Genomic DNA, 21,059 nt, shown 5'->3' with positions numbered 1-21,059 from the left:
AACAAAGGAAATGTACAAAGGTTGACTTCTCCTGTGTTTTTTACTCTGAACCTTGTTGTTTGCTACAGGATTCACCAAATTAATTAAAAAGAAGTAAATAAAAGTTATTTCCTCTGGCAGCATTGTGTGGAAAAGGTGAAAGCGCTCAACGATACAAGGTTTGGCCCAACACCAGGCAGCCATCAGCATTCCTGAGCTCAACATGCCGACCAGGCAGATGTAACTTCACCCCAAACAATGTCCTCAATTTGTTTTTGAACCTCACACAATGCATCAGCACAAAGCAACGCCGGGGCTTTAAATGTGGCTGGAACTGGAACATCTGCTGCAATGACCAGTACCAGGGTAGTTTTCCATGAACATTATTCATAATTTATGAGTAAATTAAACATTTAATTGTTTTTACTGAGGTACAAACTTCTTTCCATGTTATTAGGACTATCAATAGTTTATAAGAAATTCTGCCATTTACCCAATACTATAATTTTAACACATTTTCATTAAAGCTCAAAAACAATCAGGAAACAATACTTTCATCAAAAAAAGGTTTTTCTGAAAACTCGAGTTTAGTTTTTTATTTCTCTGAGCTTGAGAAGGAGTTAAATATTTAGTTACACTAAATCCTTGTCTTTATCCCAGATAAATATTTAGCTGTGCAGCAAAATGTTTATCTTGAAGGATTTTGTCTAAAAATATTTAGTTTGAAATTAAATATGCAGCTTGAGGCTAAATAGTTAGCTTGCTAGCTAAACCAGAAATTAATTATTGAAATTGTCAACACTAGGAATGATGACAGAATGTTATTAGGTGGAATTTTAATGACTAATGGGATCATCTTCCCATATCTATAAATTATGAGAATCAATATAGAGCTATGATACAAGATCTGATGAATAGATCAATAAGGAATAGATCAGCTGACATCAGGAACCCAGAGATGGGATGAAGTTTATAAAGATTACATGGAAACATGATAAAACGGATTTATTGACGTATAATAAGAACTGTAATCTGACCAAAACTGATGTTAATATCAAGAAAAATACTAAACTCTGGACGACAAATGGGATAAAGAAATGATCTGTACAGAATGTTATTAAAACATGATATTCTACAATAATTTGACATGGTTAATAAGAAGACTGAAAAAATATTACAGCAAATTGTTGGACAAAAATAAAGCGAGTACGAAATAAATATATAATAAACCAAGTTGTAAAAAAGGTGAAAACATTTAATTCAGTTGTTACATGAACTATTTATATTTATTAATGAGTGAATTCAGTAAAAAATAACATGAAAATAAATATTTAGCCTACTAACTACTTTGGAGCTAAATATGTAGTTTAAGTAAATTTTTAGTTAGCAACCTTAGCATTTAGCTTGCTAACTAAATATTCAGTTTGCTTTTTAACTTAACATTTAGTTTGGAGTGAAATATTTATAGTTTGCTAACTAAAATTAATATTTTTGTTTGAAGTTAAATGTTTCATTTACTAATTAAATATTCAGTTTGGAGTTAAATATTTTTGCTTGAAGTTAAATTTATAGCTTGCTATCTAAACATTTAGCTTGTTAACTAGATATTTAGTTTGGTCAAATATGTCAGGTTAAATAACTCAAATTATTGCTGTTAATTTTTGACAGTGTAACGTCACCAACGGTTCCCCATATTTCTGCCGTGACCTTGCGCTGATCCTGAAGGTCATCCTCTCCTGCTCTTCTCTCCCTGGGTGCGTAAACTTAATTAATCATGTTTTCACATCTCCAACATTCACGTTTTTAAAAATAAGGCGTGTTTTAATGAGGCGTCAGTCGCTGTAGTCGTACATCAGGTGGATGAACATCTGTGTGGTCATGCTGCCTCCGGTCTGCAGGTCCTGCAGCTGGCAGAGCCGGCTCAGGTAGACCCCGGCGTCGGGCCGGCTCCCCGGCTGGCTGCCTCCGCTCTGATGCTGCTCCGCGCTCCGCTGCTTCTCCTTCTGCACGTCGCCCCAGGAGTCGAAGCAGTGCAGCTCCAGGTTGTTCTGCCTTATAGCCAGGAGGGAAGTTTGATCACACAGAGACAAACCAGCGGCGGACGTGACGTCAGTGTGAGCGGATCACCAACCAGGGCGACGCGGCCGGGAGCCTCCAGGTCACCTGGTCGAAGTAGTACGGGCAGATCTGCATGGCGGAGCGCTCCGGGTGGTGCAGCATGCCGCCAAAGATCCGCTCCAACTTGTGGTTGGGCCCAAAAAGCAGCCTGGGGAACATCCGGTCCCACAGAACCGGCACCAGACTGTCCATCCTGGTCTGGGCGGCCGAGACCCGGCGAGGAAGCAACCGGTACAAACGGGTTTGGGCCATTTCTCCAACAACCCTGAAAACAAAACGATCACTGCACCAAAACGACCTGTCCAGGTGACCCGGCCTCTCGCCCAGAACGTTAACTGGAGAAGCACCAGCACCTTCTGACCCAACAGGGACAAGGGTGTTAGAAAACGGACGGACGGCATTGCACCAAAACCAAAGTTCTCCTGGGTTTCTGAGGCTTTTTTCACGCCTGATGATCCGGTAGACCTGGTTCAATTGGGACCAACGTTTCAACTATTGTGTAAAATGATCCTAATTAATTGAAAAACCTGTTCTCTTTCACACTGCTCTGTGTCAAATAAACTAAACCGTTTGAAAAACTTGTTCCCTGCCTCACCTGTGGGGGCGCCACACCAAAACCACTGAAGAAACGACACAAAAACCTCTGAAGAAAACATTGAATGCAACTTCCCTCTTCACCAAATGAAAACAAAAATGGAGTGGCATCAGATTTTAGCGTTTGTCGGATTTCTCTTTTGTCTCTGGATCCATTTCTCTCGCTAGCACTAGCCTAGCGTGTTTGTTTTGGTTGTTTTTACCCAGAATGCTCTGTGCTGTAGTTCACTTCCTGCTTTTGGAGCGGTCTCCAGTCCGCTTGGCGTTCATATACGCATTCGAACCACCAGAGTTCACTTCAGCCGAACTCAGACCCGAGGTTTGGGTTCGAACCGGAGTTGGACTAAAGCGGATTAAACAGCTGGTGTGAATGCAACCTGAAGTCTTATTTTGGGATTTTTGCTGCTTTTTTTCTCATTTCCAATCTGGTACCAGAACATTTCCAGGTGTCTTGCTATTTAAGCCTTTGACCTATGACCTGAGACTCATGCAGAAGCTAAAAGTCTCCACCAGGGTTGTGAATGGTATCGGATGAAGAAATGAGGTTGGATTCAACGCTTTCATAAAGGTAAAGGTCACTTACGGGTAGTTGTGATTTTCAAAGCTGATCTTCTGGGTGAAATGTTGACTTTTAACTGGGATTTTGTTCTAGAACTGCATCAGTTTTTAAACCATAACTCCATATAAGCAACAGTGACCTCATTCTTTCTCATTTCTGACCTCTGACATCATGATCCGGTTACCGCTCAGGAACCTCACAGGTTGCTCAGGTTCTGGTTTATAGCTGGTTCTGGTTTCTACAGAGACCTGGCTCAGTGACAGGTTTTAAATTTCAAACCTGTTTATTTCTTTAAAGGTTGGAGTTAAGAAACACTTCACAGTCAGATTTATTTAAGTTGTTCCATACTTTTTATTGCCGTAGAGTGGATCTCTACCTTTTGGCACCTCAGGAGTTCTGTAATTTTTTCAAAGGGAATGTTTCCTTGTTCATTCCCTGCTTGTGAAGCTCTCGTGCAGGTGGCAAAGCATCAGGACAATCACAGGCTGCGAAGACGCTACAGATTTCTGAATGCACTGAGCTGCTACTTTGGTCGTTTTGAAGCCCTCAGCAACAGTCCTGAGGAAATCCTCTCCTCATCCGGAGGAACAGATAATCAGACAGCTGATGTTCAGAGGACCATGAGAAGCAGCAGGACCTGATACCGGGTCCGGTTCTGAAGACCTGTGCCGACCAGCTGGCTCTCGTCCTCAGCGATATATTTAACACCTCTCTGAGCTGTGCTGCAGCTCCATCCTGCTTCAAGACGGCCATCATATATTCCAGGGCAAAAAAACACCATCTCATCACTGAATGACTTCCGCCCTGCTGCCATCATGATGAAGAGTTTCGAGAGGCTGGTGAAGAATCACAACATCTCAAAACTTCTCTCTTCTTTTGAAATTAGAGGACAGCTGAGAGTCATCAGGACTGAGCTTCCTTCCGTCCTCACAGTCGCTGCCTGTCCAGGACTCGGCGATTAAGAAAGACCCTTCCACCCTCAGCAGGTCAGGTCTCCCTGCTGCCTCTGGGAAAACGTTCAGCAGCTTCAAATGCAGAACAACCAGATTCCACAACAGCTTCATCCCTCAGGCCATAAGGATCATAAACTCCCATTAGTTTCATCTTTTATTATATATATTTACATTGATACTTTTATTATTATTTATTTATTTATTATTGGAGCCTTGCAACAAAATTTCTTTCAGTTTGTAAATTTTTAAATGTGGAATTGAATGACAAACTATGTATATGTATTAAATACTTCTGTATTTTTTATGGCGGCAGAGTGAATCTTTGGTATTGGCACCTGAGTAGTTCTGTAATTTTTAACATGGCACACTAAAACGTCTCTCCTTCGTTTGGCTGTTTGTGGCACTTCAATACTTCTGTATTTTTATTGCAGCAGAGTGAATCTTTACTCTCTTTGGGCACCTCGGTAGTTCTGTAATTTTAACTATGTATCCTAAATATTTTCTCTTTCTTTGACTCTTGTTCTTGCTCAGTGCATGTTCTTGTGGCAGAGTGACTCTTCCGCCTGTGGTTTTGGCACCTCGGTAGTTCTGTACTTTTGCCGGGGCACCGTGAACCTTCTCCCCCTGCGCCGGCTGTCGTGGGCGGAGTGGGACTCGTGTGAAGGGGAGGGAACCTCCTGCTCCTCTCGGACCGCCTTGACTTCACAAACACGTCAGAAACACGGCGGAGCGGCTGCGGGAAGCACCGTCCGACACTCACGCCTCCTCTCTCGGTAAGTTTTATTGTTTTCATAAAGGAATAAAGTTAAAATAATGAAGTTTTGATACTGTTGTTCTGGTCGCGTTCGCTAGCGAGCTAGTGAGCTAACAGTCGTTAGCTCGGTTCGTCTCGGCTCGGCTTCCCCCACATCTGGCGACCTGAGCCTGGGTTAAAGAGTTGGTTCCGCTACCGGAACCGAACCACAGCTGCCCTGGGGTGGACCTGGCTCTGTTCGTGTTTGCTGGGAGATGTTTGGACTTGTTAGCACCTCTCCGAACCGGGAGCAGAACCGCTGCTGTTAACGGTTAAACGCTGGTTCTGGAGCTGGGTGATCCGAGGACACCTGAACATCTCAGCGGGTTATTAGCTCGTTTTCTGCGCTTCACGTTTCAGCCTGTTAGTTTTGTCCCTCCCATCTACAGAAAAACAGGAACAAAGAAAAGTTTCGCTCCGAGTTTAATCATCACCGGAAACTCTTTGTTTCATCAGCGGCTAAGTTGGGTCAACCGAGACGCTTTCAGGGCCTGGTCGGTTCCGACCGGAGGAGCCGATTTCCAGCTGAAACGGGATTTATGATTTATGTTATCGGAGGAGTTTCACTGTTCTGCTCCAAACAAAAGGCCCTGAGGGCCTCCTCCTCTTCCTCCTCCTCCTCCTCCTCCATATTGATGACCGGACCCCCTTCAGGATTTACAGGAACTCTTCTGTAAATTTGCGGCTCTTCTGTAAATTTGCGGCTCTTCTGTAAATTTGCGGCCGTTTCACTGGTTTTGAGTGACTTTTTGCGTTTTTCTTTGTATGAAATTTACAACTTGTATAGAAAATTGTAGGTTCTAAACCAGAGTGTTTCTTTTATTAGGTAAGTAGGACCACAAATCTCAGTGACTTTTTAAAAAAACACACCCGTTACAGTTAAGGGTTTTAAAAGATAATTCTGATTTTTGTTGCTGGGAATAAACTAAAATTAATATCTTGACTGACAAGTTAGGAAACGGCAACTGTGACACCCTTTTTCCTACCTTTTAATTAAAATACATTTTGATTTCTTGCTCAGTGGGTAAAACGAAAAGATTGAACAATAAAACGATTTTGCATTTTTTGCTGAAAAAGTGAAATTGTCTCCCCTGAGTTCTTTCATCCCATGGCGCAAAAACGTTGGAGCAAACTGAAAAACATGGGTCAGAACCACGGAGAAGAAGTCCAGATTTTAGAAAAATATTTTTTTAATATTGTTTTATTGAAATACAAAAAAAACAACTAAGATTTAAGTCGGTGGAGTTTACAAAACGATTGTCCCAGTTTTACATGGAGTTAGCAGAGCGGCGCCATGTTTGGAGCGGAGTTTTAACCGCTCTGATGGAGTCATGTTTATTTACTGTAAACTTTCTGACGTCTGAAACAAGATGTCCGTCTGTTCTTGGTCCTTTTTCTACAGCGGACGTCAGAATCCTTAACGCTTTCAGATGTTTTTCATGCTGGAGCGCGGAAAAGGCTGGAAGGTCTTTTTAGTCTTGGAACTTGATTAAGATGTTTAATCAAGTTAATTATATTTTTAATCAACCTATATTCACAAAATGAGCAAAACTTTTAACTTAAAAATTATTGTATAATTCTGCTAAATTGTAGAATAGACACATGAGCTCATTAATAAATATATTTATTGTTTTTAATCCGTTATTCAGTCATCAGATTGGAGAAAAGTGCAACTGAAACACAAAGTCTTTTCCAGCGTCCAATCAGATGCTTTTTGAAGCAGAAACGAACTCCAGGTCAAGAGAAGTCACTTTGTTTGTGCGTCAGAGATATGGGTGTACCAGAAACACTCAAATAAAAGGTTCCGCTCAGAATGGTTTTATTTAAAAGAAAAAGAAAAAAATTATTTACTAAAATCTTTAACTTTACATTAACTTGTTTATTTTATTAACCTGTCTGTGTTATCAGACAACAATGATTTATTATACAACTTTCTGTACCAGGTGTTTAATGTTTGCTTTAGGGATTAAATAGTCACAAACGTCTCGTTAAATGTTTTATTTTTTTATATAACGCTTTCTATGAGAACAAGTCAATGATCTGTTGGGACCAAATCTGTGTTCGCAGTTTAAAACGATAATGAATCCATATAAATCCGTCGGGTCTCCTGATGATATCAGCGCCGCTGGACCGGCTCACTGTGTGCAAACAGAACCGCCGTGTTCCTTGCGGTGGAAGTTGCTGCTCTAGTTTTGTTGTGGGTCGGTTGGCTCCCTTCAGGCGTCCCCGTTGCTATGGAAACGGCGGCTGCTTGGTACCTGGATGGGGGCGGGACCTCACCTGCGGGTGGAAACGTCATCAGAGCGACCGGATGGAGGGGGCGGCAGACCTCGTGTCCCCACCGAGTCCGCCTTGGCCTCAGGAGACACGAACTGGCTTCTGGATGCGTTTCCATGACGAGGAAGCTGGCAGGCGTCGCCATGCCGACGCATTCTTCCTGGTTGGTTGTTGGAATAAGAATGATGTTCAGTGTTTGTTCAGCTTTTCCAGAAAAAAGCTGCTGATGCCTGTTCAGCACCGGACCTGCTGCAAGTCCAGTAAACACAGAGTAGCTGCAGTCTGACGGACGGCTGGGCCTACGGAGCTACATCGGGGGAATTATTGTAATTTAATTTTTTCAAAAAAATATTTGAAACAATACATCTTTAAGAGAAGTTATATGAATTAGAAAAACTAAATTTAAACAAGGACCGGAAACAGAAAAAAATAGAAATAAATAATTCTAATATAGGATCAGAATAATCTTTTAACAGAAAAAATCATTTTAAATCAGAAAAAACATTTTGAAACTAAAAAGTTAATTTAAGACATAAAAAAGAGTTTGAAACTTTAAAAAAAGTCTGGAACAAAAGATTTGAAAGAAAAATCAAACAGAAAAAATAAAACATTTTAAATTATCGTTGTAACAGAATGATTTCAAATGAATAAATTAATTTTGAATCAGAAAAACATAGTTTTTCCTTCATACTGGCTTCATCACATCATCTGAAGGACTGGGATGCCTGGATTATTGTTTTATTGTTTCATGATGAACTGCAGATTAAATCAAAGCAATCAGACAATAACACGGAACACCTGACCTTGGATTTCCCATTTGTCATTGAACGCACCGTTACGGAGAGCAGCAGCTGTCATGTATGTAGAGCTGCAGCCTAAAATATGAGCCATAAAGTTATCAGACAGAAAAAATGGCTGGAAGGACAGAAGTTCATTAGTGGTGGAGGAAATATTCACACCTCCAACAGGAAGTTGGTTTTGTTTTTACCGTGTTGGAGGGAAAAATCCTCCAACTGCATCATTTAATGACTCTGCTGTCCTGCAAGTCTGATGTGACCGAAACCCCCAAACCTCTCCTGCTCCATATGGGTCAGAGGTCAGAGACGACAGGAGGGGGCCCGTCGCTGATGTATGGAGTCACTTTAAACACAAAATTATCAACATGTTGGGATAAGAAATATAAAGTTAGCTGCGTTGTGTTCATCAGCCCTGATCAGATTTTATTGTAGAAACTGACTAAAAACATAATCGACTGAATAATCAATATATGGATCACGGTTATTAACTAAAACGAACAAAATAAAAACTGAAAGTTAGAAAATATTTTTGTTAATTGAAATACATTTCATTTAATGGGGGAAAACTATAAGTAACTGGAGCTATAATATAACATGCTGAAATTATAGAGATATATCCTTCATTTTCATGTTTGTTAATCTATTAGCCTTTCGATTTGATGTGACATTTATTTTTCCCCATACAAGCAGTTTACGTCAGCTGTCGGTAAATTACGGCGCCACATTCTCCTCCTGGAGACAAAATGGTGGAAGTTGTGATAAAACTCCAGTCAGTTTGTTAAAAATTGAGTCCATCTTTAGAAAATGTTCTGTTGAATATTCATCATCCAATCAATGTAAACGTAACAACTTTTAAAAAAAATTAAATTCTGCACCTAAAAATCAAACTGAAAAAACTAAAACTACTGCTATGACTAATAAAAACTAAATGACCAATAAAAACTAGTAATTAGTCAAATCTAACTAAAACTAACTGAACTAAACAAAATTACAATAAAATAAAATTAAACTAAAACTGACTAAACCTGGTTTGGGTCGATGAATGGATGAATATTTCAGATACATTTGAACAAATTAACCCTTTAGTGAAGTCACAAACTAATATTTCAGTCTGTTGTGTTTTAATTAGTTTCTTAAATGACTCCAGATATCCAGGACCGATTTTAGGCCCGACTTCACAGGATTTAATCTGATTGTGAATTCCTCTCGGTTTCCATGGAAACCAGCCGTCCGACTCAGGCCGTAGCACTTCCTGATGTCTGCCGGTCAGGAGCGCGTTCCCAGCAGCAAACTTCCTGCTGACGGTTTCCCTGAAAACCTGGCCCGGATTCCTGGCTCTGATTCTGGACTCACCTCAGCAGATCCCCAGGGGTCAGAAGGTCAGGGGTCGAGGGTCAGGGGATGAAGGTCGTTGGTGGTTGAAGCTTTTCTCTCCATGTAGAAACTTCAGAAATGAGGTTCTTCCAGCTTCTGTTGGGACATTTTGTTTGCTGCCTCACCGGTTCTGATCCAAACCAGCTGCGTGTGGAACATCTGACTCGGGTCAACCGGCGTAAAATCAGAACCAGATTTGTTGACTTGGACTGAGGCTCAGCAAGGAATTTCACTGCAGTTTTTCAGAGCTCAGACTATAAACACAGCTAGAAAATGGACGTTTCCTGTAAGAATGCGTTGAGTTCTGTAAGCTGAATGTTTGTGCTGTAAATTACAGAAATGTCCTAAAGTCTGAGAAGAAGACAAGTATTAAAAACTAGAGCAGAACTCTGCATACAAAGCTAAACCCTCTGCTGAGGAGCGTAATGAGCAAAAGATCAGGAAGAGCGCTCTGTTTTTAAGATGCTAAATGTTGTGGGTTGCTAACGCCCATGTTTCATAAGTGGAAAAAACAGCAGTTATAAGGTAAAATGAGCTGAAAAGCTAAAGCTAGCTAAAATACTAACTATAGCATGTTGGCTAACACGAACATGTTTGACAGCATTAAATTACTCTATTCAGGATGTAAGTTGAAGCTTTTAATTTAAAATTAGCTCAAATATAATGGATGCAATTCTAACATTAGACAACATGCTAACTGTAGCACACAGGTGTCAAACTCCAGTCCTCGAGGGCCACTATCCTGCAGTTTTTAGATGTGCCACAGGTACAAAACACTGTAATGAAATGGCTTAATTACCTCCTCCTTGTGTAGATCAGTTCTCCAGAGCCTTGATGACCTAATTATTCTATTCAGGTGGTGCAGCAGAGGCACATCTAAAAGTTGCAGGACACCGGCCCTCGAGGACTGGAGTTTGACACCCCTGCTGTAGCATGTTGACTAAGGCTAGCATGTTGGATAACATTAACTTCAGTATGTTAATGTTAGAATTAGCTAAAATGTAGCTGATGAATACAAAGCTAGAATTAGCATGTGGGCTATCAGTAGGATGATACCTGATGTTGGAAACAATAGTTTAAGCTAAAATGAGCTAAAATGCTAATGTTAGATAAAGAGCTAATTGTTTTATAACATTAATTTATTCCATTCAGTATGTTAATTTTAAATTTAGCTCAAATGTAAATGATTGATGCAAAGCTAACGTTAGCATGCTAAAATGACATTGGAAACAATAGTTTTTAAAGCGAATATGCTGAATGTAGTATGTTAGCTTGACTTTGTTAAAATTAGATCAAATGCTAACATGAATACTATCAATAGTATGTAGACTAACATTAAGTTACTTCATTCAGTGAGCAAACGCCTGTTTAAGAGCTAAAATTAGCTAAAAGTCAGAAACCTGGTGGACTGGGTGGATTTGCTGCTGATCTCTTCCAGTCTGAGGAGTCGGCTTCATGTTGCATCAGGAGGAAATGCAGCTCGGCTGATAATGACTCATAATGTTCAATCAGTCATCATTACGGATGTCATGGGTTAATGCATTCAGACTAATGAGTTTACCTCCTGTTGGTGACCGCCAGCTTCCTCTCATCCTCAAGCTAACTTCATGGCAGTCTTTCTCTCTTAAGTCTGCAGCAGATGCAATATTGATGCGCTGCACACTGAAAGCATCCGCTGCTGCGGCTAAAGATTATTGGGACGTTAAACATGAGCAGAAGTTTATCATCTCCTACCAAAGGAAGAGCGATCCACATGTCAGTTTATTTCTGCCTGGAAAAATTCAGTCAGTATTTAACATCCGACCAATTTAAAAATAACTTATGCTCATATAGTCTTCTTCTGGACAAAACTCCACTGATTCTCCGGGATTTTGTTGGAAAAACTCCAAAGTGGGCGGAGCCAAGAGGCAGTGAGGGGCGTGGCCAGGTGTGGCGCTCGCAGGGTGTGTTCAGGAGGAACAGTGGAGTTTCTAACTTAATGAATCTGAAAAGTCACTAAATTGAGTCGTTTTTCGTATAAAAAGAAAAAAGTCACTAGAATCTGAAAAGTTGCTAAATGTGGCAACAGACTCTAGCTGTGTTTTTTTTCCTTTATACAAAAAACGACTATCGACAGATTGAGTGATTTTTTTTCAGTAAAGTGATTAGCAACAAATGTGGCAACTTATACTGGCATCTTCTTTTGTCAAATCAAATCATTTGTCAAAAATCAAATCTGATTGAACTGCTGAACGTTTTCCAACAGAGGCAAGCAACAAATGTAGCATCTTTCTCAAAAAACCTAGCAACTAATATAGTGTGTGTTTTTTAAAAGCGACCAGCAACAAATCCAGCCATTTTCCCCCCAAAAAAGCAACTAGCAACAACACTGGCTTGTTTTTTTTTTGTTAAAACAGTCACAACAAATCTAGCAGCTTTTTTTCATCAGTGACAGGCGACAAATCTTCAGTCTTTCTTAATTCTAGTGAATCTTTATACACAAAAATGTCTGTTTGCACAGAAACGTACAGATCAAAAGATTAAAGACCAATTTAGACAGTTTGTCTGAAAAACTCCAGCGGGTTTTTTGGCTCGTTGCTTTTCCTTCCTCCTTCCTCGCGTGTAAGTTGGATTTGAAGCGGATCATCTGCTGCTGCTGCTGCGCTGTGAACCCGTCCTGATGTTCTGCTTTGCTCCTGAGTGCGAAGCGTTTCCTTACCAATCTGTTTACAACACAGCATACAGTGCAGTGGCGTCTCCACCGGGGGCGCTGCTGAGCAGGGCTCTGGTTCAGGCAGCTAGTTGTCCTGATTCTCATCATAAACAAGATAAATGTTCGGTGCTGAGGATGTGAGGAGGCGGGCCGCTGATGCTCTGAGCTTCTGCAGCTCTTATTGGGTCTCCTGGGCCGTCCGGCGGTTCTGGTTCTGGTGGATCATCTGCAGCGGGAACTTCCTGTTTGACCCAAACATCTCCTCCCAGGAGAACCGGTTCATCTGCAGATCATCAAGGAGCGACAATCAGCTGTTCATATTCCCACTTTTATTCACATGAGGGGATACGGTGGCCGACAGGTGCAAATGCGCAGCAAAAGAGAAACATGCAAACAAAAAAAAAAACACGCGCACAAATTAAATGCGGCAAGCAAAAAGAGAGACGCAAACACCCCCGAATGAAATGCAGCAAACAAAAAGAGAGACGCAAACACCCCCGAATGAAATGCAGCAAACAAAAAGTGTTGAAAACGGAAGTGCTCCAGACCACTAGGGGGAGTCAAAGAAAATAGTATTCATTTCTATGGGACCAGATGCAAGATTCAGAGAAAGAAATTTGAAAGAAAGTAAAGGTATCTCTCTGAATCTTGCATCTGGAAAGTGTGATTATTGTGAGAAGTCTGAAACAATAGAGCATGTTATTTTAGAGTGTTGTAAGTATGAAGAAGAGAGAAGATGCATGCTGAGAGAGTGTGTAGGTATTAAAGAAAGGTTTAATTTAATAGAATTTTTGAGGAGAGATTTCGGGAGTAGACATATTCAAATAATTATTCGGTATCTTAAAAAAACAAAGCTATTTCATAGGATATGAGTAGAGCAAGTTGGGTGTGAATGTGTAAAGAATATCAAAGAGGGGTATATAAAGCTATAAGCAAGTTGGATAATATAAGCAGGTGTGTATGTGTGGGGGTATGTTTAATCAGGAGTTAATGGAGGGAAAAGGTAGAAAGTGAAAGTTTATAGACCATCTCGAACCACACTCCATACTGGTAAGTGGCGGTAATGCTACTGTAAGTTTGTTGCCAACCGCCAATAAATACCAAGAAGAAGAAGAAGAATCTTGCATCTGGTCCCATAGAAATGAATACTATTTTCTTTGACTCCCCCTAGTGGTCTGGAGCACTTCCGTTTTCAACACTTTTTGTTTGCTGCATTTCATTCGGGGGTGTTTGCGTCTCTCTTTTTGTTTGCTGCATTTCATTCGGGGGTGTTTGCGTCTCTCTTTTTGTTTGCTGCATTTCATTCGGGGGTGTTTGCGTCTCTCTTTTTGCTTGCCGCATTTAATTTGTGCGCGTGTTTTTTTTTTGTTTGCATGTTTCTCTTTTGCTGCGCATTTGCACCTGTCGGCCACCGTAAGGGGAAGTGATGAAGACGAGCTGCAGAGTGCTGCTAATGCACATTTTCCCCTGAAACCTTCTCTAAGAGTTGATGAAGAGGATGAAGATGATGAAGAGGATGATGGTTCATTTGAGCCCAAACAAACCGACTCCAGATCCGGTTCCTGGGATTCATGTTCATTCTCTCAGAATTTAAAACTGAGCGACAAATCTAAAACAAAACTCTGACTTCAAGCAACAAATCAAGCCTCTTATTTTTTCTTCAGTAAAATTAAAATCAATCTTTTTAAGAAAAGTGACGAATGGAAATTGATTTGTTTTGTAAGAATCTGACACATTTTTTAAAGCGACTGGTGAAAAATGATGGACTTTTCTCTAAGAGACCAGCAGCAGCTTTAGCAGCCTGTCATACATTTATTTATTTTTGTCACAACAGCCAGTAGCAACAAATCATCTTTTTTTATAAGTGACCTGCGACAAAATACCTTGTTTTTTTTTCAAAGTCATTAGAGAAAAACATGATTATTTTTAGAGTGGAAACATTTATGTTGTGTGAAGTGGATCGAAGTTTCCTGTATTTCAGTTTTTTCTACAGATTTAGTTTTCATGTCGTTCTTCCTCCTCTGTCAGACGCGATCAGGTGATTAGCTGGAAGCTGCTCGCCTTCAGTGGATTAGGATTAGGATTATCGCCGCCTGGCCAGCTGCTTTAACCGACTAATTAATGGGTTTGTTTCTGACGCTGCAGCAGAGGTCAGAGGTCGCTCTCGCTCGTTTTGTTCACGCCTTTTCTTCCTCTGTTGTCTTTCAGAGCCTGGTCTCCACAGCAACGGGCCAGCGAGTCCTGCGGGCCGGCATCGTTGTTCCAGAACCGGCTGTAATCCTCGCTCCCTTTGTTCCGGCGGCGGCCTGCGGGGGCCATGACGGGGGGGCGGCGGCAGAATCAGCCGACGGCGGCAGAATGAGCGGGCCGGGCCGCCCGCGGGCCGGGTCTTCACCCCACAGCGAGCCGGACCTCCAGAGGTCTCAGAGGTCGGCCCGGTGATGAGCTGAAGGATCGCCAGGCGCTCGTTTCCTCTCCTGCCGGTTGATACTTCCTGTTTCCTGTCTGGGGGGGGACGTTCCTCCCCCACTCCTGCCAGAAGTGCCTTCCTGTCCCTGAACTGATCCGTTTTGCCTCACGTCCTCACCTGGACCCTTCAGAACCGCTTCGTTCGTCCAGCCGTCGCCATGGTTACCCTGCAGTCCAAGTGGCGCTTCCTGTTCATGTTCCTGGGCATCCAGCTGGTCGTCATGGCACTGCTGTCCCGGGAGGGCTATCACAAGCGGGTCAGCTACTTCATCCGGATCTTCCGTAAGGGCGAGGTGGCCGGCCCGGTCCGGAACCGCACCGGCGCCGCGCTGGGCGGCGGGGACGTCTACGCCAACCTGTCCCACCTGTCCCGGGGACACGGCCACGCTGACGACATGCCTTACTGCCCCAAGACGTCCCCACTCATCGGTGAGTCCAGAACCCTCCGGTCCAAACCCGGCAGAACCCGGCAAATCATCACTGCCGTTTTTCCCTCTGAAACAAGGGGGAACCTTCTAGTTGGTGATTAATGACTTCCTGTTTCTTGGGGGAATAAAGATGACGCGACACAGAGGAGCTGCTTTCATCCAGTAAACGTCTCCACTTGTTGCTATGGAAACGAGCAAGTTTCCATAGCAACCGCTGCATCCCATCTACAGGCCAGAGACGAGTATTTCCTGTCCCACCATCACAAACGTAAACACATGCAGTTTACTCTGCCCGGACTTTAACTAGACCAAAGTTAGGGATGATTTCAAGAATTTCATCACGATATTTTTTGGTATTATTCCGATAACGATAAAAATTTTAAAACTATTTATTGCTACTTTTTTGCCTGATGCAGCAAACATAAATACTTTTTATGAGTAAATTGTTAAAATTTAACGACGATTCAGGGAGGAAAGAGTGGAGAAAATAATAAAAATAACATCCATCCATCCATCCATCCATCCCCCTCTTTCTCTCTCTCTCTGTCTCTCTCTCTCTCTGTCTCTCCCCTCCCCCCCTCCGGGGTCGCGGGGTCAGTAGGGAGGTCCAGACTTCCCGGTCATTTGGGCCGGTTCCTCCTCTGGAACCTCGAGGCGTTTAGTGACCAGAGGAAAAATCCTCAGCTGAACATTAATGCAGCGTTCGGCTGGTCTGGGGATTATTTCTGGATTAATCCATCGATCAATAACTGGATAACTGAGGTTTATTTAATGTAAAATATTTTTATACGGTTTTGGTCCAATATCTGCACTGAGTGGTTTTATGCTACTAAATGATCGATTACTGAATTAAACTATTATTTCACTAATCGATTAATCGTGATTAAACTGCCGTGAAGCTGTTTGGTTCTGGTTCTGTAGATGAACAGAAACTGATTCGGATCAGAATATTTGCTGCCTTCGTCTCGCCAAGTTATTATTATTATTATTATTATGGTATTTCCCGTCCAGCAGCCATGTTTTAATGTTGATCCTGCAGGGCTGAAGGTTCTGTTGGGTCAGAACCTTCATGTTCCGGCTCCGATTCGGACCGGCGCCGCCTGCGGGCTCTTCATCCCGCTCCTCTTCCTCCCTCCTGTGTTCCTGCTTTGCATCTTTGTGCCGTTCTGCTCCGGCGAGATCAGGGCTTATGTAAGTCCGTCGCCGTGCCGACGCTGCAGCAGGGAGGCCTTAAAGGCACAGCGCCGCTAATTTACCGGGTCCAGCTTGATGAGTGCGGCGCTGCCGGGCCGTTTGGGGATTTGGGATTAATTATCTCGGTGAAAGTCGGTCTTCTAAAGACGGAAAAGAGGAGAATGAATCTGTCGTCTGACTTCACCTCCGCAGCAGCCGCTGCTTCCGCCGCAGAGACGGAACCAGAACCAGAAAGGATGGTTCTGGTTGGTTCTGCTGTTTATTTGTTGCCTTTTAGGCTCTAAAACATAAAACATGAAGATTGTGCCGCTGAACCCATCAATCGCAGAATTACACAACTCCAGTCTCATCGTGGTTCAGGTGGAAAACTCCAGGAATTCTGGGAAACTTTTCTGACAGAAGTGGCTGGTTTGCATGTCGACCAGCTGAGGTCAGAGGTCATCCCTCTGCTGAAGTCAGTGGGTGTTTCTCCATTGTTTTAGTTATCGATTAATCGATTGTTCTAACGATTAATAGGGAGTCGAACCTGGTTGAGCTTAACCTCTGCGCCGCCACGACTCGCCCAGATTCTGCATATTTTTATTCAATGTTAGAAATGGTAAAAACTGAAATAATTCAGTTTCTTTTCTAAATCTGAAAATGAACAATTTGCCTAAAATGCAGAGCCGTTTTCCTTTACTGAATGTTTGAAGGATTTTTTAGCTGATTTTCTATAAATCATCAATCAATGAGTGAAAAATTCAGTCGTTTCTGATCTGGTGATTATTTATTGATTAACCAGATAGAATTTTTTTTTTTCTTCCAGAATCTGAACCATGTGGAGCTAAAACACCAGAATAGTTCTGGGTCAAACAGTTGAAGGTTTAACAGCCTTTTTAGAGTCTATATTCTCCAGTTAATGATTAATTGATTACATTGATTCCATAATGGATCAATCCAGTCAGCTCTGCTTCTGCTGGCTTTTCCTCAGGGTGCCATTATGAAACTGTTGCTGCTCTAAGCTGGTTCTGTTGGCTACCTAGTGGTCTGAGTCAGAACCGCCTGCCGACCCGGTTTCTGCCTCCATGCTGCTCTGTGGTTCTGCCTCCGGTCCGGTAAACCAGAACCCGTTTTGTGTACGCAGGCGGGCCGATCCACGTCAGCTTCCCGTCCGGCCTGACCCTGGCCCAGGTCCAGAGGAAGAACCCCCTGGTGGTGAGTGGGGGGCGGTACCGGCCGCCGGACTGCGAGGCCCGCCACCGGACCGCCATCATCATCCCGCACCGCCACCGCGAGCATCACCTCAAGTTCCTGCTCTACTACCTGCACCCGTTCCTGCAGCGGCAGCAGCTCAGCTACGGCATCTACGTCATCCACCAGGTGAGACCCGCAGAACCCGGTAGAACCAGGTTCTGTCGGCTCTGCTGCTCCCTCTGCTGGCTGCTCTCTGCATGACTGAGGAAAATCTCGTCATTTCTCTGTTTTTCCACCAGATTATTTATGACCTGCAGCGATTGAAACATTGACTCGGTATCGACCCATACCGATGTCTCCAGTCTGGCTCTGAAAGCATCAGACTGGAAACCAGTTCAGGTCTACTGGTGAAAACAGGATCATGTGATGAACCATAAACTGGTTCTGGTTCTGGAAAACATGCAGCCTGGATTATTATGGAAAACTTTTCTCTTTATAAAATCAAATAGTTTTTAATTCTTTCCTGGATTTATTCAGATATTAATAAAAATAAAAATATGATCCGCTTCAATGACGTCGACAGGAATCAGAAACGTTTTTACATCTGCAGTGAATCCAGATTAAAACCTCATCCGGCCGGATCTTTGGCGCCCCCTGGCTGCGAAGCCCTGAATGCAGAGCCGCATTAAGAATCGGCATCATGACTCAGAAATGAACCTTTGGTTTGTTCTGAACCAAAGTGTGGCTCGGGGCCATGTGTGGCCCTGTGGTGGATTTTAGGCGGCCCCCTGCAGCTGCATTTATTTTTGTTTTATTTACAAAGCAACACTTTAAAATTTTATGTATAAAAATAATAAATTGCCATTAAAGTTTTTTGCATTGATCTAAATTTTGGGGTAAATGGAACCACAAATATCGACAAAAGCAAATTTTACTTCTCATCAAAAACCCAAAAGATGGGTTCATGTTCTGTCTCCAAAATAATTTATACATGTTTTCTACAAAACTTTATTTTCTTTATGTTGGTAAAAGTGAAGTAGTTTAGTTCATTATTTAGCAGATAAAATAAAAAGGGCTGCAGCTGCAGCGCGTCTCCTAAAGTTTTTCTGTTAAGTTTTGGGTTTTCTGGGTGTTTTTGCGCCGCAGGCGGGGAATTACACCTTCAACCGGGCCAAGCTGATGAACGTTGGCTTCCGGGAGGCGATGAGGGAGGAAGACTGGGACTGCCTCTTCTTCCACGACGTCGACCTCATCCCCGAGGACGACCGCAACCTCTACGTCTGCGACGCCAACCCCAAGCACGCCGCCATCGCCATGGACAAGTTTGGCTACAAGTGCGCCGCTGCAGCGTCCGTTAGAGTCCACGGCGCCTCCTACTGGTAGACTCACGCTGCCTCTGCTGCTTGTCCCCTCCAGGCTTCCGTACAAAATGTACTTTGGAGGCGTGTCGGCGCTGTCGCCGCTGCACTACCTGAAGATGAACGGGTTCCCCAACAACTACTGGGGCTGGGGCGGCGAGGACGACGACATCGGCGTCAGGTCAGACCCGTTCCGATTCTCTACGACCGACCTTTGACCTTCTGCCTTTGACCTTCTGCTCTCCATCCTCAGGGTGTCTCTGGCGGGGATGTTCATTAGCCGTCCGTCTCTGAAAGTCGGCCGCTACAAAATGATCAAACACAAGCTGGACAAAGGCAACGACGTGAATCCCAAGAGGTAGAGAGCAACCGCACGACTGCTGCTGGACACCCAGCCTGGACTCCATGGTCTAGTCAAAGCAACCAGCCTTTAAATGCACATTAGCATGAATCCTACATGTAGCATATTGATTAACATTTGGCTTTACTGGTAATTTAACTGAACTAAAAGGAGGTAAAGGTGTATTGAATGAGGGTGTAATACTGAGTTACACCAGAGGGTGGCGGTGCATCGTTTTCCCGTCATCACAGACACATGAAGAAGTGGACAAGCAGTAAAGAGTTTTAATTCCAGGTTGATAATTTTCACCAAATGATGATTCTTTAAGATTTTTATTTTTTTATTTTGACAATGTTTTGAGATAAAAACAAAAGTTCTGTTAGCACGTAGCATGCCAGTTGCAATGCTAACTTAGCTGCTAACTGCTAGTGTATTTTGGAGTTGGCTCTGTCATATTTTATGTTAATACTTATTACCCACACAAAGTCAAACAAAATGACACATTTAGTCAGAAATAGACTAAATATATGTTAAAGTTAATTTTGAATAATCAGTTACATAGATTTTGGCACATTAAAAAATATATTTTTAACACAATTGCGTTAAGTTTTAATACATACAAGTGCCAGAACTTTTGTATTTTGTTTCTAGTACAACCGTAAATCTGACGGACAAGCTACATCCGCTAACTGATGACAACGCTGCTGCTCTCGACCCACTGGGCTTAATTCCTGCTTCATCAATGATCCGGAAAATATATTGTTGTTCAAGTTGTAGAAGGAGTTAGTGCTCAATGCTAAACATGTTGCTAATGCTAATGTTGGCGTCCACAATCCATATCTCTAAAGTTCAATGAATGATCATGAATTTGAAACAGAAGAATATCTTTATCAGTGACATTGTGTCTATTTATCAAATCATTTGAATTGAAAACGTTTGTTGTTTGTGTCAATCTAACTTTGTCTCTCTTCAGGTTCAACATGTTGGCGAAGACGCGTCAGACCTGGAAGATGGACGGCATGAACACGGTGGAGTACGAGGTCGTCTCCAGGGACTACCTGCCTCTCTACACCAACATCACCGTCAACATCGGGACGGAGTCCGGCCTGCGCCCGCCTGCGCCGAAACCCGCAGCGGAGAAAGCTGCTGCAGCACAGAATCCTGCAGCAGAAAAAGCTGCAGCACAGAAGCTTGCAGCCAATTCTTCAACCAAACTCCAGGAGAAACTTGCTGTGAAATAATCCTATTGGTGTGATTTGTGGTAGAATGAAGCGATAGCTCCCCCTTGTGGCTCCTGCGGTCGTCTGGAGCTGCGGAGAGGAGGAACCCGGTTGGACTCTGTGAGTTTGTGTGTCAGGCGCTGTCGCCGCTGTATAAACCATGAGGCCTTAGAATCGCGTCTTTTCTCTTCATGTAGACCTTAGAGCGTAGAGGGAGTTTAGAGGAGGAAGCTGCTGGAGCGTTTTCTGATTAGAAAACGCAGATTCACATCGGATCTGTGAAAGCTGATCGGGCCTGGGTCAGTTTCAGATTCACTGCTTCAGTTTCTCTTTTTCCTCGTTTCCTGTGGATGATAAATGAATTCCTGCATTTTCTTCACTCCGACGGCTGATTGTGTGAAAACATTTCTCTAATCCTCTGAGTTTGGCAGAAGAAACCAAAGAAGAAGTTTTTATTCTTCATATCACTTGATGTTGGTTTGCTTGAAGCTCCAGGTTCCAGACGCCTGGCTTGTCACGTAGATGGGAAATGGCCTTAGACACTCCAGCCTGGTTCTGATCCATAAACGGCAGTTTGGGTCGGACAGACTGAGACTTTTACTCCTTGAGAAGAGGAAGTGAACGGGACAGGTATCATTGGGTTCAGTGTCAGTTAATTTCTGTTCTCCTTTCCAACTTCTGCACAGTCCACAGTGGCCTTATAATCATAAATAAACGGATTCAAAATGAAAATGTTCTGTT

General features: G+C 42.8%; 1 protein-coding gene and 1 long non-coding RNA gene across 2 annotated transcripts; one reads left to right on the top strand and one right to left on the bottom strand.

The window, feature by feature from the left end:
- Window positions 1-4,846: 4,846 nt before the first annotated feature.
- On the top strand, window positions 4,847-21,050 carry LOC116717432 (beta-1,4-galactosyltransferase 3). Its single transcript, XM_032558817.1, has 7 exons — window positions 4,847-4,976; window positions 14,345-15,034; window positions 17,351-17,586; window positions 18,547-18,734; window positions 18,817-18,939; window positions 19,012-19,116; window positions 20,072-21,050. Exons 2-7 carry the CDS (start codon window positions 14,764-14,766, stop codon window positions 20,337-20,339), a joined length of 1,191 nt encoding a protein of 396 aa, XP_032414708.1. The 5' UTR covers window positions 4,847-4,976; window positions 14,345-14,763; the 3' UTR covers window positions 20,340-21,050.
- On the bottom strand, window positions 6,861-10,143 carry LOC116717433 (uncharacterized). Its single transcript, XR_004338739.1, has 2 exons — window positions 9,424-10,143; window positions 6,861-7,433 (listed from the first exon to the last, which is right to left on the bottom strand). It is a non-coding gene; the product is annotated as an uncharacterized LOC116717433 (long non-coding RNA).
- Window positions 21,051-21,059: the final 9 nt, after the last annotated feature.

This window comes from Xiphophorus hellerii, chromosome 3, assembly GCF_003331165.1.
Source record: "Xiphophorus hellerii strain 12219 chromosome 3, Xiphophorus_hellerii-4.1, whole genome shotgun sequence".
In the NCBI taxonomy this organism is placed as follows: Eukaryota; Metazoa; Chordata; class Actinopteri; order Cyprinodontiformes; family Poeciliidae; genus Xiphophorus; species Xiphophorus hellerii.
This window is presented reverse-complemented; position numbering and strand designations above follow the sequence as displayed.